Source organism: Athene noctua, chromosome 10, assembly GCF_965140245.1.
Source record: "Athene noctua chromosome 10, bAthNoc1.hap1.1, whole genome shotgun sequence".
Taxonomy (NCBI): domain Eukaryota; kingdom Metazoa; phylum Chordata; class Aves; order Strigiformes; family Strigidae; genus Athene; species Athene noctua.
Window position 1 is genome coordinate 751,836 of NC_134046.1, and position 17,441 is coordinate 769,276.

The window sequence follows — 17,441 nt, forward strand, 5'->3', positions numbered from 1 at the left end:
CTGTGACAGCAACCGTAACAAAAGGTGCAAGCAACAGACAATGTGATGTGCTTGTACAGATATTGTAATGATGCAAATGAAGTGGAGGGGACGAGCTGCCTTATTATGTACATAAATACACAGTGGCTCGCTGTGCCATCCTTGAATGCAGGAGAGTGAGAGAGAGAAGGGGAGGGAAAGAAGGGAGAGAGGAAAAGAGAGGGAGGGAGGGAGGGAGGGAGGGAGGAAGGGAAGGGGGGAAGGAGGGAAGGAAAAAAAAAAAAAAAAGGGCTCAGCTCGCAAACTGCTGCCAGTTTTCAGCAGCGCGCACCTCGGGCAGCCCCTCCGCCGGGCTGCGCGCACCCACCGCCCGCGGCAGAGCCGCCGCTCCCGGCGCAGGCAGGCGGGGGGAGGCTCCCTGCGGCGGCGCCCCCTCCCCAGCCCGCCGAGCGGCCCCGCCGAGCAGCGCAACCGGCGCTTCCCAGGCACCGGGCGGAAAACTGAAAGAAAAACGAGGACGGGCGAAAGGCAAGGTAAGGGGATGCGGCTGCGCGGCTCTGCGCGGCTCTGCGCGGCCCGGGGGCTGCCGGAGCGGCTCCGCGGCTCCGCCGCCGCGCCCCCGGGGTGCGGGTCCCGCTGCTGGGGCGCATCGCTCGGGGCAGTTTTCCCCGCGGACAAACCCGGCCGGGTTTTGTAAAGAACGAAAAAATGCCCCCAGGACGCCTGGGCCCCCCCGGGCCGCGTCCTCCCTCCCGCCCGGCCGGGGCCGGGGCCGCGCTGAGCCCGGCTTAACGCCCGCCGGCGCGGGGGCTCCGCGGGCTCTGCCCGGCGGCTGGGGCGCACCCCTGCGCGCACCCGCACCCTGCGCGCAGCGGGGCGGCCGGGCCGCGTTTGGGTTGGAGGTTTTGGTATTTGTGGGGTTTTGTTGGTGTCCCCCCCCGCACCCCCCCCCATTGTCACCGGGGTAATTATTTAAATCTCCATCTTGGAAAGTTGATTTCACCCAGGGCGGCCAGGCAGACACTTCCCGGAGACGGGGTGTGCGGAGCCCCGCGCCCCTCCCCGCAGCCCCATCCTATCTCCTCGTTCCTATTGTTGGTAGATTTGGGCATTAAAAACAAAACAAAACCAAAAAAAAAAGGACAGAAAAAAAGAAAAAAAAAAAAAGGATGCGAGGGTTTGTTCTGCCCCGGAAAGCCGGCAGGGCCGGGCCCTGCTCCCCCTGCACCTGCCTGCCGGGGAGTCCTCCCCGTCCCAGTCCCGTGCGGCAGCTTTACGGGGCTTTGCATGATTTAAAATTACCCAGCCACATCGGGGACCGGGCCGCTCCTTTCCGCGGGCTCTTTCACCCCCCCTCTCCTCTCCTCTTCTTTTTTTTTTTTTTTTTTTTTTTTTTTTTTGTTGTATGTGTAAAGTTCCCTTCTTTATCCTCCTTTTGCTTTGGGGTGCTGAAGCTGGAAGGCAAGAAAAAAAAAAAATAGAAGCAACCACGAGCGGAGCCTGCCTGGATTTGAGGCGATTTCAATAAGAAAAGCGATTTCACTAAGGGGGGTGCGGGTTTCGGTCGCGGGGATTGTTCTCCCCCAGAGCACGGAGCATCTTTATTAAACGCAAGTATTTTTTTTTTTTCCCTCGGAAGTCTAAACCCCGGCCTGGTTCAAGCCCCGCGGCTCGCAGGGGAAAGGCAGCCGGGGGCGGCGGGGAGCGGCCGGGGCCGGGCGAGACGAGCCCCGCTCCCCGCTCCGGGCTCGGTCCCTCCCCAGCGAAGTTTGGCCTGCGGAGAAACAAATCAAACCTGCGGGATCGGCCTCTTTCCTCCCTCCTGCAACAGCTGCGCCCGAAATAACCTTGCAAGGAAAGGAAAAAAAATAAATTAAAGCAAGCTCCCGCGAACGAAATCTTTCCTGGCAGCGCCAAAAAAAAAATGTTTGTACCTTTTTCTGGACAAAGCCGTGCGTGTGCAACACCTCCACCACCCCCCCGCACGAGTTTTTCTCGGGGATCTTGCACAAAAGGCGTTTTTGTGGGCAGGCTGGGGGCGACGTGAGGCTTTTCCTCCCCTTTATTCGCAGCCGAGCGAGCCGGGGGGCTGCGGGCGAATTGCGGACAAAGCGCAGGTGAAGGCGGGAGGCTGGGACCGGGGGTTCCCACCTCTGCGGGATGGGGGGATAGCGAGGAGGCTCCTACAGTATTTAAAAAAAAAAAAAAAAAAAAGAAAAAGATTAAGTATTCCGTGATTTATTCCCCGAGCTGTCTCTTTTTTTTTTTTTCCTCTTTTTTTTTTTTTTTTTAATGCAGCTTAAATAGGGTCTTGCGGTTAAGAGGTAACTGTGTCATTTTATAACCCTATTAGCAGCCATTAATACGTGCTAGTAACGCAGGACGGGGGGGGCCGGGGGAGAAGAAAAGCGAAGCGGAGACAAGACCAGAGGGAGGAAAACACCGAAAAAAAAAAAAAAAAAAAGGCAGAAAGCAAGAACTTTCCCTCCCCAAAAAATCACACCCAAGGAAATAAACCTCCAGGGGGGGTGGGGGGCTGCTGGCCGCGGCCGGAGCTGCCCCGGGGGGGTCGCGGGGCTCCTACCTGCGGGCGGGAGCCGCTCGCCCCGGCCGGCCGGTCCCTCCACCTGCGGCGGCCCCGGCGGGCGGGGGGGTCGGGGCGGTACAGCCCCCAGCCCCCTCCCCGGCCCCCCCCGGGGCTCGCAGGCCGGCAGCGGGGCGGCCCGGCGCTTCTCTCCCTCTTTTTCTTTCTTTTCACGGAGTTTTTCCTGCCCTCCCCTGCTTGCGGCCGCCGCGGGCTGCACTTCGGAGCGGGGGGGGGGCGATGCAGGGCCGCCCCGGAAGGTCTCGACCCCCGGGTCTCCATTCACCGGGTGGCGGGAGGGAGCGCTGGCCCCGGGGGGGGCCCGCGGGGGCTCCCCGGGAAGGGGGTGTCTGGAGGAAAGTGCCCCGAGGGCTGCGGGTCCCACCCGGCCCGGCCCCGCTCGCTCAGGCACACTTTATCCCAGGTCCAAGCACCCAGGATCAGGGAGGGGGGAAAAAAAAAAAAAAACAACAAAACATTCCGGACGTGTAAATAAATAGTCTGTGTGGCGGCCGGGGGTTGTTTTCTGCCTTCGCCTCTGCCCGGGCATAGGTGTCAACTCCATCACATGGCGCTACTAACTGTTGCTAAAACATGTTGTCGTCTCCCCCCTCCCTTAACGATATGACATCACTTGTCAATCAAATCAAAATAACCAGTTGTGCTTCCAGATCTGAGAAAGCTCCCTTATTAAAAAAGAAAAAAAAAATAAACGGCAATAACTATATTAAGTTAATAAAGTGCAGCCCGTTATGTCGGGGAAAAAAAATGAAAAAAGAGCGGACAAAAAAAAAAAAAAAAAAGAGAAAGGAAGGGAAAATGGGGTTTGGAAGGAGCAGGGTGAGGGAGCAGGGCGCGCCCCGGGCCCGGCCGGACCCTCTCCCCGGAGACTTGGCAGAAAATTGAGGGGAAAGCGGCTTAAGCCGCCGTGTGAAGGGGCCGCGGAGCGGAGCGCAGCCCGCGCGGCCGCCGGGCTCCCGGTGGGGAATTAATGCAATGACAAAGCGCGGCCGTGCGCGGCCGGTTCGCCAAACGCAGGCAGCGGGGACGGGACGCGGCGAGGAGAAAAAATAAAGTAAAATAAGATGAAGTGAAATCCTGCGAGCCGGCTGGCCGGGAAACCTCCCGGCTCAAGCCCGGGAATTAAACCGCTCCCTCAGCTGAGCCCGCGCATCCCTGCCGGAGGGGTCATTGATTTCACAAAGGGCTTTAACCGGGGGGCGCCGCCGCAGTGCCAGCAGCCCGGCGGCGGGGAGGGGGCCCGGGGGCCCGGCCCGGGGCGGGGGGGTGGGCGCCGGGGCGGGGGCCCGGCCGGAGCCGCCGCCGCTGCCCGCTCGGCCCTTTTGTTTTGCTTCGCCTGGCGGGTAACCCGAGCCGGGGGCTTCAGGGAGCCCCGGCCGGGCCGCGCCGGGGTCTGCCTCGCCATAAATCAAGCCGCCTGATTAATCTTTACAATTTGTCTTTTAAAACAAACACGAACGAATTATCAGCTCGTTAACTGCGATTTTATCACCTGCCTAAAACAAACAGCCCACCCCATTCTCCCCCCCCCCCAAAAAAAAAAAAAAAGGAAAAAAAATCGTGGCCCCGTGCTGATGGCAGGCGGGTAACAATTAAAACATCCATATTAATTAATAAGGGCGTAGCGAGGCGCTGGGTTTCGCCGCCGGCGGGGAGTCGGAGCCGGCGGGGCTGGGGTGATCCCGGCTGCGGCGGAGGGACCCCCCCGGGCACGGTGTGTGCGGCGGCGGCCGCCGGGCTCCGGGGAGAACGAGGCGCCGAGGGACCTACCTGCAACCTCCCGGGTTCATGTTATACTCACCCTTCTTTCAAAAAAAAAAAAAAATCCGTTTTGGGGGCATATTTGGCTGGTTTTGGTGCATGTAGAAAGGAAATAGCTTCGGAGGATGAAGCCGGATTTTTAGAAAGCTCGCTTCGTTCTCTGCCTTTTAACTTTCCTTTTTCTTTTTTTTTTTTTTTTTTTGCTTTGTTTCCCTTTCCTCCCTGGCACCTCCGGCCTAAGGCTCCCGGGTACGCTCCGCCGGGGGCAGCAGCCCGCAGCCGGGGGGCACTTGCCCTGCCGAGGCCGGTCCCTCTCCCCCCACCCCCCAAAGCCCGGCCCAGCGCCTGGCCCCGGCCTGCCCGGGCCAACCAGCCCGTCCCGGGCGCAGCGGCTCCACCGCCCCTTCCGCGCCCCGCAGCCGCCCGCGGAGCTGCCGCCGGCCCCGCCGCTTGCGACCCCCCCCATCCCCCGGCGGCGGGAGGGGGCGAGGGGCGCCGCGGTCCCGGCGCCGCCGCGCAGCTCCGAGGGCAGGGGGCGGCAGGGGGGCGACGCGGGCTCCGGGTGCGGGAGGGAAGGATGCGGGGAGCGGGGGGGAGCAACGCCGGCTCCCCCGGCCCGGCCCCCGCTCCCCCGCCCCGCCGGGCTGCGCTGCGGGACCCCCGGGGGCCGCGCTGGGGGTCCCCTGGGGGGGAGTTTTGGGGGAGGAACGAGGGGGGGGGATAGTTAGGGAGGGAGCCCCGTGTGGCTAGGGCCAGACGGGCTCCGCAGCGAGGAAAGGGAGTTTTATTATTATTACCGTCATCATTATTATTATTATTGTTATTATATATATATATATAAAAAAAGTTCATTTCCTGGCGAATTTGGCAGTGACGGGTGACGTCAGAGCCCCGGCGTCGTCGTGACTGGGGCGGCCGGGCCGGGGGAGGCCGCTCCGGCTCCCAGCCCGGCGCTGCCCGCCGGGGGGGGGCTCTGGGGGCAGCAGCACCCCCGGGGCCGCCCCGCGCCCCCCGCCGCCCCCCGCGGCCCGGCACAGCCCGACCGGCCCCCGCGGCCCTGCCCCGGCCGCGCCGTCGGGCTGGAGCCGCGGCCGCTGCGCGGCGGGCGGAGGGGCCGCTCTCCGCGCCCCCCGCCCCGCCGAGGGGCTGGATCCTCGCCCCGCTCCAGCTCCGGGGCTTCGGGGACCGCGGGGAGTTTCCCTCTGCCCCCCGAAAGCAGCGGCTGGGGAGTGGGAGGGGAGCGCCTGGGCAACGGGACCTGCCGCAGCGCCCGGCCGCGCTCGGGGGGTCGGCTGTGACCGTTTCCCATGATTATCACTGTTTTCCGCCCCAAAAGCGAACGGGGTGGAACCACGTTTCGGGGTGCCCGAGCCCGACGCGCGCCCCGGCTGCTGCCGAGCTGCGCCGCCAACGCCTGTTGATTCGGGCCGCGCCGCTCCCCCCGGCCCCCAGCACCCAAATAACTGCAGATACTAAAACTCTGGGGTTGGGGGGGGGTCGGTTTAGTTTTTTTTTTTTTTAATAGGGTGGGAAAAGGGGAAAAAAACGGGGTTGCGGTGCCGCAGCCCCATCGAGGAGTCTGTCGCCGGTCCCCAAGCGCCCTCCTGCCCCGGCCTGGCCCGGCCCGGCTCAGCTCGGCTCGGCTCAGCTCGGCTCAGCTCGGCTCGGCTCAGCTCGGCTGCCCGGGTCTGGCCGTTCGCGGCCGCAGGCGCCAGCGCGCCCCAGCCCGGGCCTGGCCCCGCTGCCCGGGCCCTCCTCGCCCTGGCGGTCCCCGGGGCCGGCGCGGAGTCTCGCATTTATTTGTTTGTAATTTTTTTTTTCTTTTCTCCCCGATTCAGTTATTTCAAACTAACGTGATGGGAAGGAGCACGCTGGGGTTCGTCCCGCTCCCGGCCGCTGTGCCCGATTTAGGGGATTTTATCGTATTTACCTCCCCGGTGCCGACCTCCCCCCTTCCCCAGCCCCGGGCATCCCGGCGGCGGCGCGGGGAGCACCCGGCGGGGCCGGCCCAACGCCCAGCCCTTCCCGCACTCCATCCTCGCTCACCCGCGCCGGCCCCCCCCTCCCCTCCGCACCCCCCACACCCCGGCGGGACCCCCCTATTTTGCCGTCCCCGCCCCGCAGGGGCGTGCGGAGCCCGGGCGGGGGAAGCCCCCACGGCGCTGCCGGGCGAGGATGCTGCGGGCGGGGGGAGGGAGGGGGGTGGAGGAGGAGGGGGGGGGTCTGCGCCGCGCTCCCCCCCCCCGGCGGGCTCCGTTTGGGGCCGGGGGTGCGGTTGGGGGCGGTGTGGGGCGGCGGGATTGGCTGGCCCGGCCGCCGGCCCTGCTCGCCCCGGCCCGTCTGCGGCGCCGCGGCCAGCTGGCGCCAGCGCTCATATAGGATGCGCGGGGATGGGACCGAGCCGGCCAGAGCAGCGGCTTTGCCATCTGAGTAACACCCTCCAGCCAGCCTCCTCTCCTCCTCCCGCGCGCTCTGCCTTCCCCCCCCTCTCCCTCATCGTTTTTTGGTTTTTTTTTTTCCTTTTTTTCCTTCCCCCCCCCCCCCCCCCGCCTCCTTTCTCCCCCTCTTCGCGCACTCGCATCCTCCGAGCAGGATCCATCACCACCCCGGGTAAGTGTGGGGCGCGGGGGGGCCGCCGCGCCGCTGCCAGGGCGCACTCGCTGCTTTCGCTAAACACCCTTTTTCCCCCCTCTTCTCCTTCTCTTTCCCCTCCCCACCCCCCCCACCCCCCCCTTTCTCCCCCTCTTTTTCCTTTTGTGTCAGTCGGAGTTCTTGCTAGGACTACGCTATATTAGATCTGCCGTTCTTCCTTTTTTACCCCGCTTTTGAAGCCAGCTGGAAAAACTCCTGTTGACGTTTGTAGCGAGAGCGGGGAAAAAAAAAAAAAAAAAAAGAAAGAAAGAAAAAAAGGAAGCTTTTTGCTTTTTTTTTTTTTTTTTTTTCTTCTGGTAAAGAGTTTGAAATGAGATCTCTGTTTATTTTGTGGGGCAATGAGCAGGGAGGGCGCAAGGCGAGGACTTTCGGGGAGAGGATATTTTCGGAAGGGGGGAGGGGCTCCGCTTCCCCCTCCCCATCCCTTTACCGCTGGGAAAACAAGCCGGTGGGAGCCGGCGCGGCGGGGAGCGCTCCCCGGGGCTGCCGAGCCGCTCACCCGCCCGTCTCTCCCCGCAGGTGCTGCCCCGGCGCCTCCCGGACCTGCCTCCGCCACCCGCCCGCTGACGGAGGGACACGCCGGCTTCGGGGCCCCCCCACCCTTCCGAGGGCGCGCCCCGCTCTCCCGGCGGTTTGGTTTTGAAGAAGAGCCCCCCCATCGCCGCTAACGCCGACAGACGCCCCTCGAGCGGCAGCAGCACCGCCAGGGCCCCCCCGCACCGAGCGCCGCTCGCTCCCGGCCCGGGGGCGGGTGGGAGGGGAGGCCCGCGGCCATGGAGGTGGCCACCGACCAGCCTCGCTGGATGGCCCACCACGCCGTGCTCAACGGGCAGCACCCCGAGAGCCACCACCCCGGGCTGGCTCACAACTACATGGAACCGGCGCAGCTCCTACCTCCGGACGAAGTCGACGTCTTCTTCAACCACCTGGACTCCCAGGGCAACCCCTACTACGCCAACTCCGCCCATGCCCGGGCCAGGGTCTCCTACAGCCAAGCGCACGGTGAGTCCGCGCCCCCGGCCCCTCTTGGCCCCCGGCCCCCGCGGGCCGGCCGAGCGGGGCGAGGAGATTCACTCGGGGCCGCTTCGGTGTGGCGGGGCCGGGGGGGAAAGATTTGAGGAGAGGGGATGGGAAGGGAGCACGGGTGGATTTTAACCCTGGAGATAACCGAGGACAGGCGGAGGGGAGGGAAAGCGAGGGGGGAGGTGAGAGAGGAAGGGGAAATAGTGTGCGCACAGGCGAAAACTTCTCAGACACGGCTACTTCCCGGATGCAAAATACAAACCGATTCCGATCGGCGATGGATTTTATTTGGGGGTGGTTTTAGGAGCCGGAGAGAGGACGCCGCAGCAGCTCGGAAGAGAGCGCAGAGAGGGGGTCGCCGCCGACTCCGGGGTGGGGAGGGAGGAAAGGGGGTGCCCGTGTCCCCCTCCTGCCGCCGCCCGTCGCTCTCTGCCCGGGCCGGCCCGGGGCTCTCCCCTGGCGGGCGCAGGGGCCGGTCTGGCGGCCCTTTGTCCGGGCTCCGAGACCCCTGCCCGTGGCCGGCTGCCCGCAGACGGACCGGGGGGCTGCCCGGGCCGGGATGTGGGGGGGCTGCCCCGCGCTGAGCCCAAACGCTCTTGTGTCCCCGCAGCCCGCCTGACCGGGGGTCAGATGTGCCGGCCCCACCTCATCCACAGCCCCGGCATCCCCTGGCTGGACAGCAGCAAGGCGGCACTGTCCGCCCACCACCACAACCCCTGGACCGTCAACCCCTTCACCAAGACGCCCCTGCACCCCTCGGCGGCCGGCGCGCCCGGGGCCATCTCGGTGTACCCCGGCAGCAGCACGTCCAGCACCGCCTCCGTCTCCTCGCTCACCCCGGCCTCGCACTCCGGCTCCCACCTCTTCGGCTTCCCCCCGACCCCTCCCAAGGAGGTGTCCCCGGACCCCAACTCCACCAGCGCCGCCTCCCCGTCATCCTCGGCCGGGGCCCGGCCGGAGGACAAAGACAGCATCAAGTACCAAGTGTCGCTGGCGGAGGGGATGAAGATGGAGAGCGCCAGCCCGCTGCGGAGCAGCCTCGCCAGCATGGGGGCGCAGCCCTCCACCCACCACCCCATCCCCACCTACCCCTCCTACGTGCCGGCCGCCCACGACTACAGCAGCAGCCTCTTCCACCCCGGCAGCTTCCTGGGGGGCCCCGCGTCCAGCTTCACCCCCAAGCCGCGGAGCAAGGCCCGATCCTGTTCGGGTAAGCGTTGCCCCCCCCGGGGCCGGCTCTGCCCTGCCGTGCTGCCGGGGGGGCTCTGCGGGTTTTCGGGGGTTGGGGGGTGAGCTTGCAGGCTGCTGTAGGGGCAGGTGGCTGCGGGGACCCGCTTTTGGGGGGGGGTGTGTGTTAAACGGGGGGGCTGGAGCTCGTACCAGGGTTCTGGGGGCGCCACCGCGTCCCCAGCGCAGCCGGGCCCTGCGGTGAGCGGTGCGCGGTGCGGGGCGAGCCGGCAGAGCGAGTGTGCCAGAGGGATGTACTGCAGGAAAAAAGTGTCGCCCACGGAGAAAAAGCAGCCCCCGGCTGGCCTGGGCCACCCGAGGGGCTCAGCCCCGGCGGTGCTCTCCCAAGGCAGTAAACCCCCCCACGGGTCACACGTGGGGATTTTGTAGCGATGGGCATTTCTCCCTCAATAATTTTCCACGTCTCCTCATTAATACGAACCAAGGCCCCAGCGCAGGATGAAAGCGAAACTTCCCCGGCCGGTCCGCTCCGCATGGCAGGGGCCTTATTTCCTTCGCATTTTACAGGAGCAAAAGTTCAAATATAGTTTACATACCAGTGCGAGAGACTAAGGTGTCTAGTCGTCGCTAACTTACTCCAGCCTAACTTTAACTAGAAAATACTCCGTGGGTTTATTTTTTCCCTTTCCCCCGAACCAGATGTATCTCTGCTCCCAAACTCCTTCTCCCGTGTTCACAAATCTCGCCTTGCATTTCTCCCTGAAAGTGCAGTCCAAACCCAGCAGATTGGGTGATGGACAAAGTTGTGATCCTGCTTTGAAATCTCACTAGCTGCACAACTAGACCGACGATTTAAGATCATTTGTGTAATTTTACTAACCTTCCTGGTTTAACATCCTCAGCAATGGAAGGAGAACTGTGGTTTATCGGGACTGAGTTTAGGCAGCCCTTTAAAAAAAAATTACTAGATATGCGTGTGTGTGTGTATTCTTGTCTATCACTGCGCATACACGCTTGTGAATACACTGCATGTATTTATTTTTAAAGTAGACAATAATTGAGAAATGCCCTCTTAAGAGTTTTGCAATTAAAAAAATATCAGCTGCTTTACAAGCGCATCAGATCCGTTTCAAACGGCTCCTCTGAGGGGGAAAAATGCCCTCCTGCCCTTCCCTGAGTTAAATGCAATTGCCACCGTGTAGGTGTATTTTTTAGTAGTGCAGAGGTGGAAAGTAAAGGCAGTTACCAGCCCCAGCCTCCCGAGTTTGGGGAAACAGATTCAGGACCCAGGTCTCCGAAGATAAAGGGATCTCGAGTAGTTTTTTTATTTTTGCCCTCTAGTTGCTGATGATTTTATTAGATGGGGGAAGTAAGGAGCTTTTTTGTTTTGTTTTGTTTTACGGGTTGTTTTTTTTCTGTAAGGGAGCCCCCCTGTGCAAGGAACTGGGGAAAGTTCGTGACCACTCAGTGTTTTTGTAGGAAAACTAAGACTCACGACACGACGACTCCTGCAGCTTCCTGCCCTAGGAGGGACAAAAGCTACAAATGCAGCGCCGCAGAGCTCCCCTCATTTTTCACTCTAGACTGTGTTGTTTAAAAGCCACCCACTCCCTAGATTAAAGGAGACACAAGCCCCGCTGAACTCAACATGGCCTGCTTCAGTTATTAGCAAAAAGAATTTCCTCTCCAGTTAAATACTGTAGGATTTGCATAAACTATATTAAGAGAGATTTCTATATTAAGCAGACCTGCCCTCGAACCATCGGAGGCAAATGAACTTTTAGCCGAGCTTTCCGAGGCAGAGACCCGTATCTAGGAGTTACATGCTGGGCTGTAGAGCCACTCTACAATGCCCGTTTCCCACGTTGGGCTGCTAAAACTGATAATGAAGCGGTAATAAGGTAAACTGCTCCCTACCAAACCCAAACTAGCGCTGAAAAATCACAGAAACAGAAAAGAACTCAAAGCCTGTTTTTTTTTAACGGTAATTTCCAGAGTGCTTGCTGAAACCGAACTTTTTCAAGGATCAGCATTAACAGCGTTTTTCTGCCTTTAGAACAAAAATCATAACGGAGCCTTTGGCGTTCTGTGCCCATTTCCAGTCTGCTCGGCTTTGCTTTCTCATCCCATCGCATTCGCGACGAAAAAGAAAGCGCAGAACGGGAGGGAGGTCTTTTTTCTTAGATTTAATTGTAGAAAACCCCTTCCTTGGACCCTCTCTCGAACACGTCGTGCGTTCGCAGGTGTGGGTGTCTGTGTGCACGTGTGTACCTGCGGCAGGCAAACAGGGGATCTAACCAGGGGAGCGCAAGAGATACGGGAGGGGAGCGGTGCCCAGCGCAGATTAAGGGAGTTCTCGTTTCTGAAACGATAACTTCCATCTGACACAATGAGAGTGTCACTCTTTCTCACCTTGCAGAGAGCGCTGCCTATTTCTGATCATGACATAAAATACTCACTGAAGTCTGGGCGTTCTCGGAAGGCTGAGCTCCCTGCTGCATGTGCTGTAGATGTCACTGCTGTCTGATTGTGCTTGAATTAACACACTGTTTTGACTTCTGGAAAATGCCTAAAGGACAATGCAAAAAGCTTTTGTGAATTTGTTTTTAAAGAAAGAAATCCGGTTTCTTCGTGTTTCCATTTAGAAGGCAGAGAGTGTGTGAACTGTGGAGCAACTGCCACCCCTCTCTGGAGAAGAGACGGCACCGGGCATTACCTGTGTAACGCCTGCGGGCTCTACCACAAAATGAACGGTCAAAACCGACCTCTCATTAAACCTAAACGAAGGCTGGTAGGTGTCTCTGTTTCTCCTGGGTTTGGGGGTGAATTAGGGCAAAGGGACCACCCGCAGGCATGAGGCAAACGTGTCCCCTGCGGGCTCGGCCCCGCGGAGCCGCGCGGTGCTGGGGGTCAGTCACGGCGGGGTCACCGCCGCGCCTCGGGGCGCGTCCCCCCGCGAGGCCACCGGCCGTCCCAGCCTCCCTCCCTGCCGCGCACCCCACGCGGGCCAGCGGGTGGCCGGCTCCCCGCTGATCCTCGGATGACAGCTTTTCATTTAATTCCTCGTTTATGTGGCCTCTTGGGATGCTTTGGGCACGTACTGGGAGCGAAAGGGTTATGAGCGTGAATGTCCTCCACCGTGTACTAAAAAAAATTAAAATATTCCAGCTCCAAAAAAGCAAAACAAATCAGATGAGTCAAAGCTACTGCTCCCTACTTAATAATTATTTGTATAAAAGCCATGAAGTAATTTTCACCCTTATATTCTCTGGCAATATGAATATTGGTTCCCTCCCCAGACAATCCCCTACTGTTTTTAAAAAAAAAAAAAAAATTCCTATTATTTTTCCATGGAGTCACCTATACTTTGTATTTTCATTTGAGTGATTTAAAAAAAATGTCCTTTCTAAGCTCCTGGTAGTAGTTTCCTATCCGGATATCTGTACGTTAAAGATAAGGAAACTTTGTGTATCTGTTTCCTGGCTCTAAAAGCTTTAGAGAGTTTCTATAGGCAAGCCTTGCCAGTCATGCTTGCTGTTTTGAAATTTCTAATACGCTCTACTCCACAAATAATGCGTAAAATGCTAAGAATAATAAATATATTTTTTGGAGCTTTGTGATTTATGGTGCCTAAGTCTCTCAGCTATTCGTGGGCACGTTTCAGTGAGGTTTGGAGAGCAGAAAATTGGCATTTACTGCTCTAACGCTGGGATGGGATACAGAAGATTTCTGTCCTGAGTCAGAATTTCAGCTATGCAAGCTTCTTAATGACTTGCCTTCTAAAGTGACTGACATATAGAAAAATGTTAAGACAACAGTGTAACATTATCGTCTCTCGGGCTCAAGTGCTTTCCCGTCTGAATGGGACAGGCCGCGGAGTTAAGCAGCATAGTTGAGTATCAGTAAGCCATCTCAAATATGCAAACACAGGTCTCCACCTTCCAGTGCGTGGGGAGACTGTTCTACTTCGCTCACTGCGAGGGGTCTGGGGGGCACTGGGGACGGTTTTTAGTGTAGTTGTTTTAATGTTTTTGGTTTAATTGATTTACAGCTTTGTTTATTGCCCCTTTTTCCACTGTAGTTTGCTTGTTTGCGGGGGAGAGGAGATGGCCATCTTTGGGAATCTCTTCATCTGACATGCAATAGCAAAGCGATCGTATTAATAATGTCAGTGTTTGGACGTCTGGCATTAATTGTGTTTGGGTTGCATGAGTGTACTTGCAGTAGGGGGTACCCCCTCTTTCTGCCTTTGGCCTGTTCTCACAGGCCAGTAAGGGACTGAAATATATGAGTCTCCGAGGGCCTGATGCTTGCCTTAAGCTGCCGAGCGTCCCCCGGCTTTGGGAGAGTCACAGAGGGCCATGGAGTAAAGCTGGAGCAAGTGAGAACAGTCCGGGGGGGCTGGCGGGGGGGGGGGGGGGGGGCTGCTGCCAGCCGGGCTGGGGAGCGCTCTGAGCCCCCCCCCCCCCCCGGGCACCCACCTCTCCGGGACATTAACATGAGTGAGCTGCACCCCATGGGTCCGGGGGGGGGGGTGACTGCAAAAATATCCAGGGAGCAAGGCCCCGGGGCAATGACCCCGATTGATAGGCGGATTGATCCGCCTTAGGAAGTCAACTCCGCTCCGATAGGAAAATAGCAAATAGCGCGTCCTCAGCGTTAACCCAAATGCACAAAATGATGTACTTTGACCACCTCCAGGGACAGGGTTGAAGCTTTCTAATGCAAAATTATTTCCCAAAATATGGGGGGGGGTTGCAATTAGTCCGTCCGTGAGGACACCAGGCTCGCACAAAGAACCTATTATTGTGAGGTGGGCGAGACAAGGGCCCGTCCAGAAATGACCGGCCGCCTGCTGTTCTACTTTTCCTGTTCTTGTTTTGGGAGGTGGGTAAATGTTTGGGCATTTTTCTTTTTCCCCACCTTGGTTTCAGCAAAACAGTAGTTTTAGGAAAGTGTGGTGAATTTTTTTTTTTTTTTTTTCTTCTTTTAAGACAGTTGTTTGAGGGCTTGTCAGCCAAGGAACTGAGTAGGGACAGAGGCACAGACGGGTCAGCGCAATCATTGCTGCAAGGCATGAAATTTGGTTTGCTAAATATTTAAAGAAAGTTGGAGCCGGTTTTGTTTTCTCCCTTTCACTTGTAAATGGAAACTGAATTTTCAGTGATGGCTCCGATAAATACTGCACCCAGTTAAGTAATGCAGTTGGTTTTCTTTTGTGTCCATCTTTAAAGGGCCAGAGTAGGGGTAAAAATCACGTTCTTTAAGATCATTCCCTCTTTTCAAACCCAGTCCCAACACTGACAGAAACTGAATTTGTCCGTTAAAAAAAAAAAAAAAAAAAAGGCAAATACATTTTCATGATGCATTCTAGAATCTTGAAAAGGGAAAACCTGAACAAATCAGCTGGTGTTTCCGTCTAAAATTTCTGTTTGTGAGGCTCGAGATGGATTGTTTCTCTCCTCACTCCCCCTGCACGCACGGTGCCGCACAGGAGAGAGCCCGAGTTTAAACAAAACCCTCATGGCTGCAAAACATAAAACCGACAGGAGCTCTCCTTCAGCCCCGATGCTCTCTGAAATTTTACTAACTAGTTCTGCCCAACCTAAATATTGAGTCCCACTCGACCTTTCTCATGATCTCCCTCCTGCTGATACATTTTTTTTTTAAAATTTTCTTTTTCTTTTGGTTAGTCAGCGGCTCGGAGAGCAGGGACTTGTTGTGCCAACTGTCAGACAACCACCACGACCTTATGGCGACGTAATGCAAACGGGGACCCGGTTTGTAATGCCTGCGGACTCTACTATAAATTGCACAATGTGAGTATTTACTCATCTCATGTGTCGCTGCTTGCCTGGCTGGGATTGATGTCTTAACTGCATGGTGTACACTCGGCTTCTATTGGTTTCAGGGGTTTGGTTGTTGTTTTATTCCTTCCCCCGTCTCTAAGGTTCCCCTGGGAAGTGACAGCCATTCTTTGTCAGCATAGTGATGCTAAGTTCAGTGACATTACAATGTATTAGCTTGGCTTCTAACGCTTGGGCGAAACAGAGCTACCACACTTGGTTTTAACTAAGCGTGTTTTGTGTGCCGTTTCCCTCCAGAAACACAGAGGCCGTTTGGAATGGGCTCTGTGCAAAAATTAATCCTGATGGGGCACCTCCTTTTTTATTTTTTAAAATGTTTTTAAGATATATTTTTATATATGTGGATATGTTTTAAAATTATATCTGCGGCTTTGTTTTATCCTATTTTAAAAAAAAATAAATCCTAAGCAGGAATAACTTGACAACATTTGGAACATTTTTTAAACTCTTAAGTAACAGAGGTTACCGGTACAAGATTGCTCATGTTTTAGGACTGAATTTGGGTCAACTTGTGCCTCCTAGTTTGATCTCTTTTATTAGGAAATGAATGAGGACTGAGGGTAAGCCTACGGGAAAGAGTCATCAGCTGCCAAATTCAGTTCAATTTGTTTTTCATGTCTAGGGGTTTTTTTGTGTGTGTGGTTTTATTAAACAAATCAATATAAACAAGTTCTGCAGAGAGAAACACCATTTTTTTTGGCCAGAAAAAGGTCTCCATCCAGGAAAAACACATGGGGGCTGTCCAAATATTTTCATTTTTGCACAATAAGGTCATTTTGTCTGCATGAGCCTGATTTTCTCATTTCTTGCAGGTGAACAGGCCTCTGACCATGAAAAAGGAAGGAATTCAGACCAGGAATAGGAAAATGTCCAACAAATCAAAGAAAAGCAAGAAAGGCTCCGAGTGTTTTGAGGAACTGTCCAAGTGCATGCAGGAGAAATCGTCTCCCTTCAGCGCTGCTGCCCTTGCTAGCCACATGGCACCCATGGGGCATTTGCCACCTTTCAGCCACTCTGGACACATCCTACCAACACCCACCCCCATCCACCCATCTTCCAGCATCTCATTTGGACATCCACACCCATCCAGCATGGTTACAGCCATGGGATAGAACCCGATGACCAAGAGACCCACCCAGAGATCAAGAACATGGGGCTTTGCCTAGGATGACACCAAGTAAGAAAGCGTTCTGCCAAGAGGAGAATGTAGGGATGGCAAAGGGGGATCGTTGCTCCCGTGTGATTTAACTCTTAACGCTGGACTGAAACCTTGCAAATGATGGGTCTTCTGCAGAAACGTAGTGGTGCCTGTAATGCACTTTGCCCCCTCAGGTATAAGGAAAAAGAACTCACCTGTTCGATACTTAATGGTCCAGCAGGAAGCAAAAAGTGGCAGAAGCTGAAGGAAAAGGCTTGGAACTGGCTTTCCTTTCTCTCTTTGTTATTACTGTGAATATTGTAAAGAGATATAAGCAGCCTCCCAGGATGGAATCGGCTCACTGGAAGCCAGACATGCTGGATTTCTATCGCGGACTTTGTTTGGGATGAGGAAAAAAGAAAAAGGGGAAAAAAAAAAAAAAAAGGAAAAAGAGAAAAGGACATCTTTATAAAAACGTAATTTTTAAAATTAAATCAGACACAAAATCATATTTATTTTGCTCTTGTTTTCAACAAAAAGCCTCAACCCCTCTGCATGTTTTTGTGCTGTTGTTTGCAATGGCTACCCTGTGAGAAAACCTGCCTTCAAAACGAGGGGTGAGGGGGGGACATATTCAGCAGCCCCTTGGATTAGCTCCATCTATCTTCGATACCAAAATATCTACTAGGACGGGGGAAAAGACCAGGGGGTGAGGGGAACAAAGCAAAAATGTAGCTGTAATACAGGATTTTAATGTGCCCAAGATGGTGGTTATTTTGACACAATTTCTTAATTCTTTTCTCTAACATGAAAGATTTTTTTAAAAAAAAACCCCACCCCCTCTCCCAGCTCCCCTATTATTCCTCAAAACAGACAGCTAGATCAGACAAACTGCTGGGGGAAAAACTCCCCGAAATGTAATCCTGCACTAGCCAGGGGTGAGGGCATTTACCAGACTCTGTCTGCGAACTTCTAGCAGAGTAGAAACCATCACAGGGCATAAAAACATCCAACTTGCAGACTTCAGAGGTTGAAGCATTTTGTTCTGTTGTGTTGGCAGCTGTCGCTTAAAAATGCAGATTAGCTGCCTGGGCAAATTCGGGCAGTGCCCCGGCCCGGGCTGTCCCAGGCGTCCAGGCCCCGGTGGGCTCCGGGGAGGAAGGGCAGAAATGAGGCTGAGAGCACTGGAGAGGGGAAGGAGAGAGAGACAATCAGTTTGAGCTTCACA

At 56.4% G+C, this 17,441-nt stretch overlaps 2 protein-coding genes across 6 annotated transcripts; one reads left to right on the top strand and one right to left on the bottom strand.

The window, feature by feature from the left end:
* The first annotated feature begins 276 nt into the window (after window positions 1-276).
* GATA2 (GATA binding protein 2) lies at window positions 277-17,172 on the top strand. Of its 5 annotated transcripts, none has more exons than XM_074913977.1 (6): window positions 277-512; window positions 7,517-7,999; window positions 8,631-9,230; window positions 11,821-11,999; window positions 14,902-15,027; window positions 15,888-17,172. In XM_074913977.1, the coding sequence occupies exons 2-6, from the start codon at window positions 7,771-7,773 to the stop codon at window positions 16,185-16,187; spliced, it is 1,434 nt and encodes a 477-aa protein (XP_074770078.1). In that variant the 5' UTR covers window positions 277-512; window positions 7,517-7,770; the 3' UTR covers window positions 16,188-17,172. The 5 variants fall into 5 exon arrangements, with proteins under 5 accessions (XP_074770078.1, XP_074770080.1, XP_074770081.1 ...); XM_074913979.1 differs by having other exon boundaries at window positions 11,854-11,999; XM_074913980.1 differs by having other exon boundaries at window positions 11,857-11,999.
* Window positions 1,449-4,374, bottom strand: LOC141964071 (uncharacterized). Its single transcript, XM_074913994.1, has 4 exons — window positions 4,355-4,374; window positions 2,564-2,976; window positions 1,914-2,162; window positions 1,449-1,826 (listed from the first exon to the last, which is right to left on the bottom strand). The coding sequence occupies exons 1-4, from the start codon at window positions 4,372-4,374 to the stop codon at window positions 1,522-1,524; spliced, it is 987 nt and encodes a 328-aa protein (XP_074770095.1). The 3' UTR covers window positions 1,449-1,521.
* Window positions 17,173-17,441: the final 269 nt, after the last annotated feature.

Bases quoted from the DNA above. Each gene is read 5' to 3' on its own strand.
- LOC141964071 (XM_074913994.1), bottom strand. From the start codon at position 4,374: ATGAACCCGGGAGGTTGCAG. The intron at 2,163-2,563 runs GTAGGAGCCCCG...TAAATACTGTAG, and splicing joins CGAGCGGCTCCCGCCCGCAG to GAGCCTCCTCGCTATCCCCC. The intron at 1,827-1,913 runs GTACAAACATTT...TTTCCTTGCAAG, and splicing joins ACGGCTTTGTCCAGAAAAAG to GTTATTTCGGGCGCAGCTGT.
- GATA2 (XM_074913977.1), top strand. From the start codon at position 7,771: ATGGAGGTGGCCACCGACCAGCCTCGCTGGATGGCCCACCACGCCGTG. The intron at 8,000-8,630 runs GTGAGTCCGCGC...GTGTCCCCGCAG, and splicing joins CTCCTACAGCCAAGCGCACG to CCCGCCTGACCGGGGGTCAG. The intron at 9,231-11,820 runs GTAAGCGTTGCC...TTGTTTTTAAAG, and splicing joins CAAGGCCCGATCCTGTTCGG to AAAGAAATCCGGTTTCTTCG.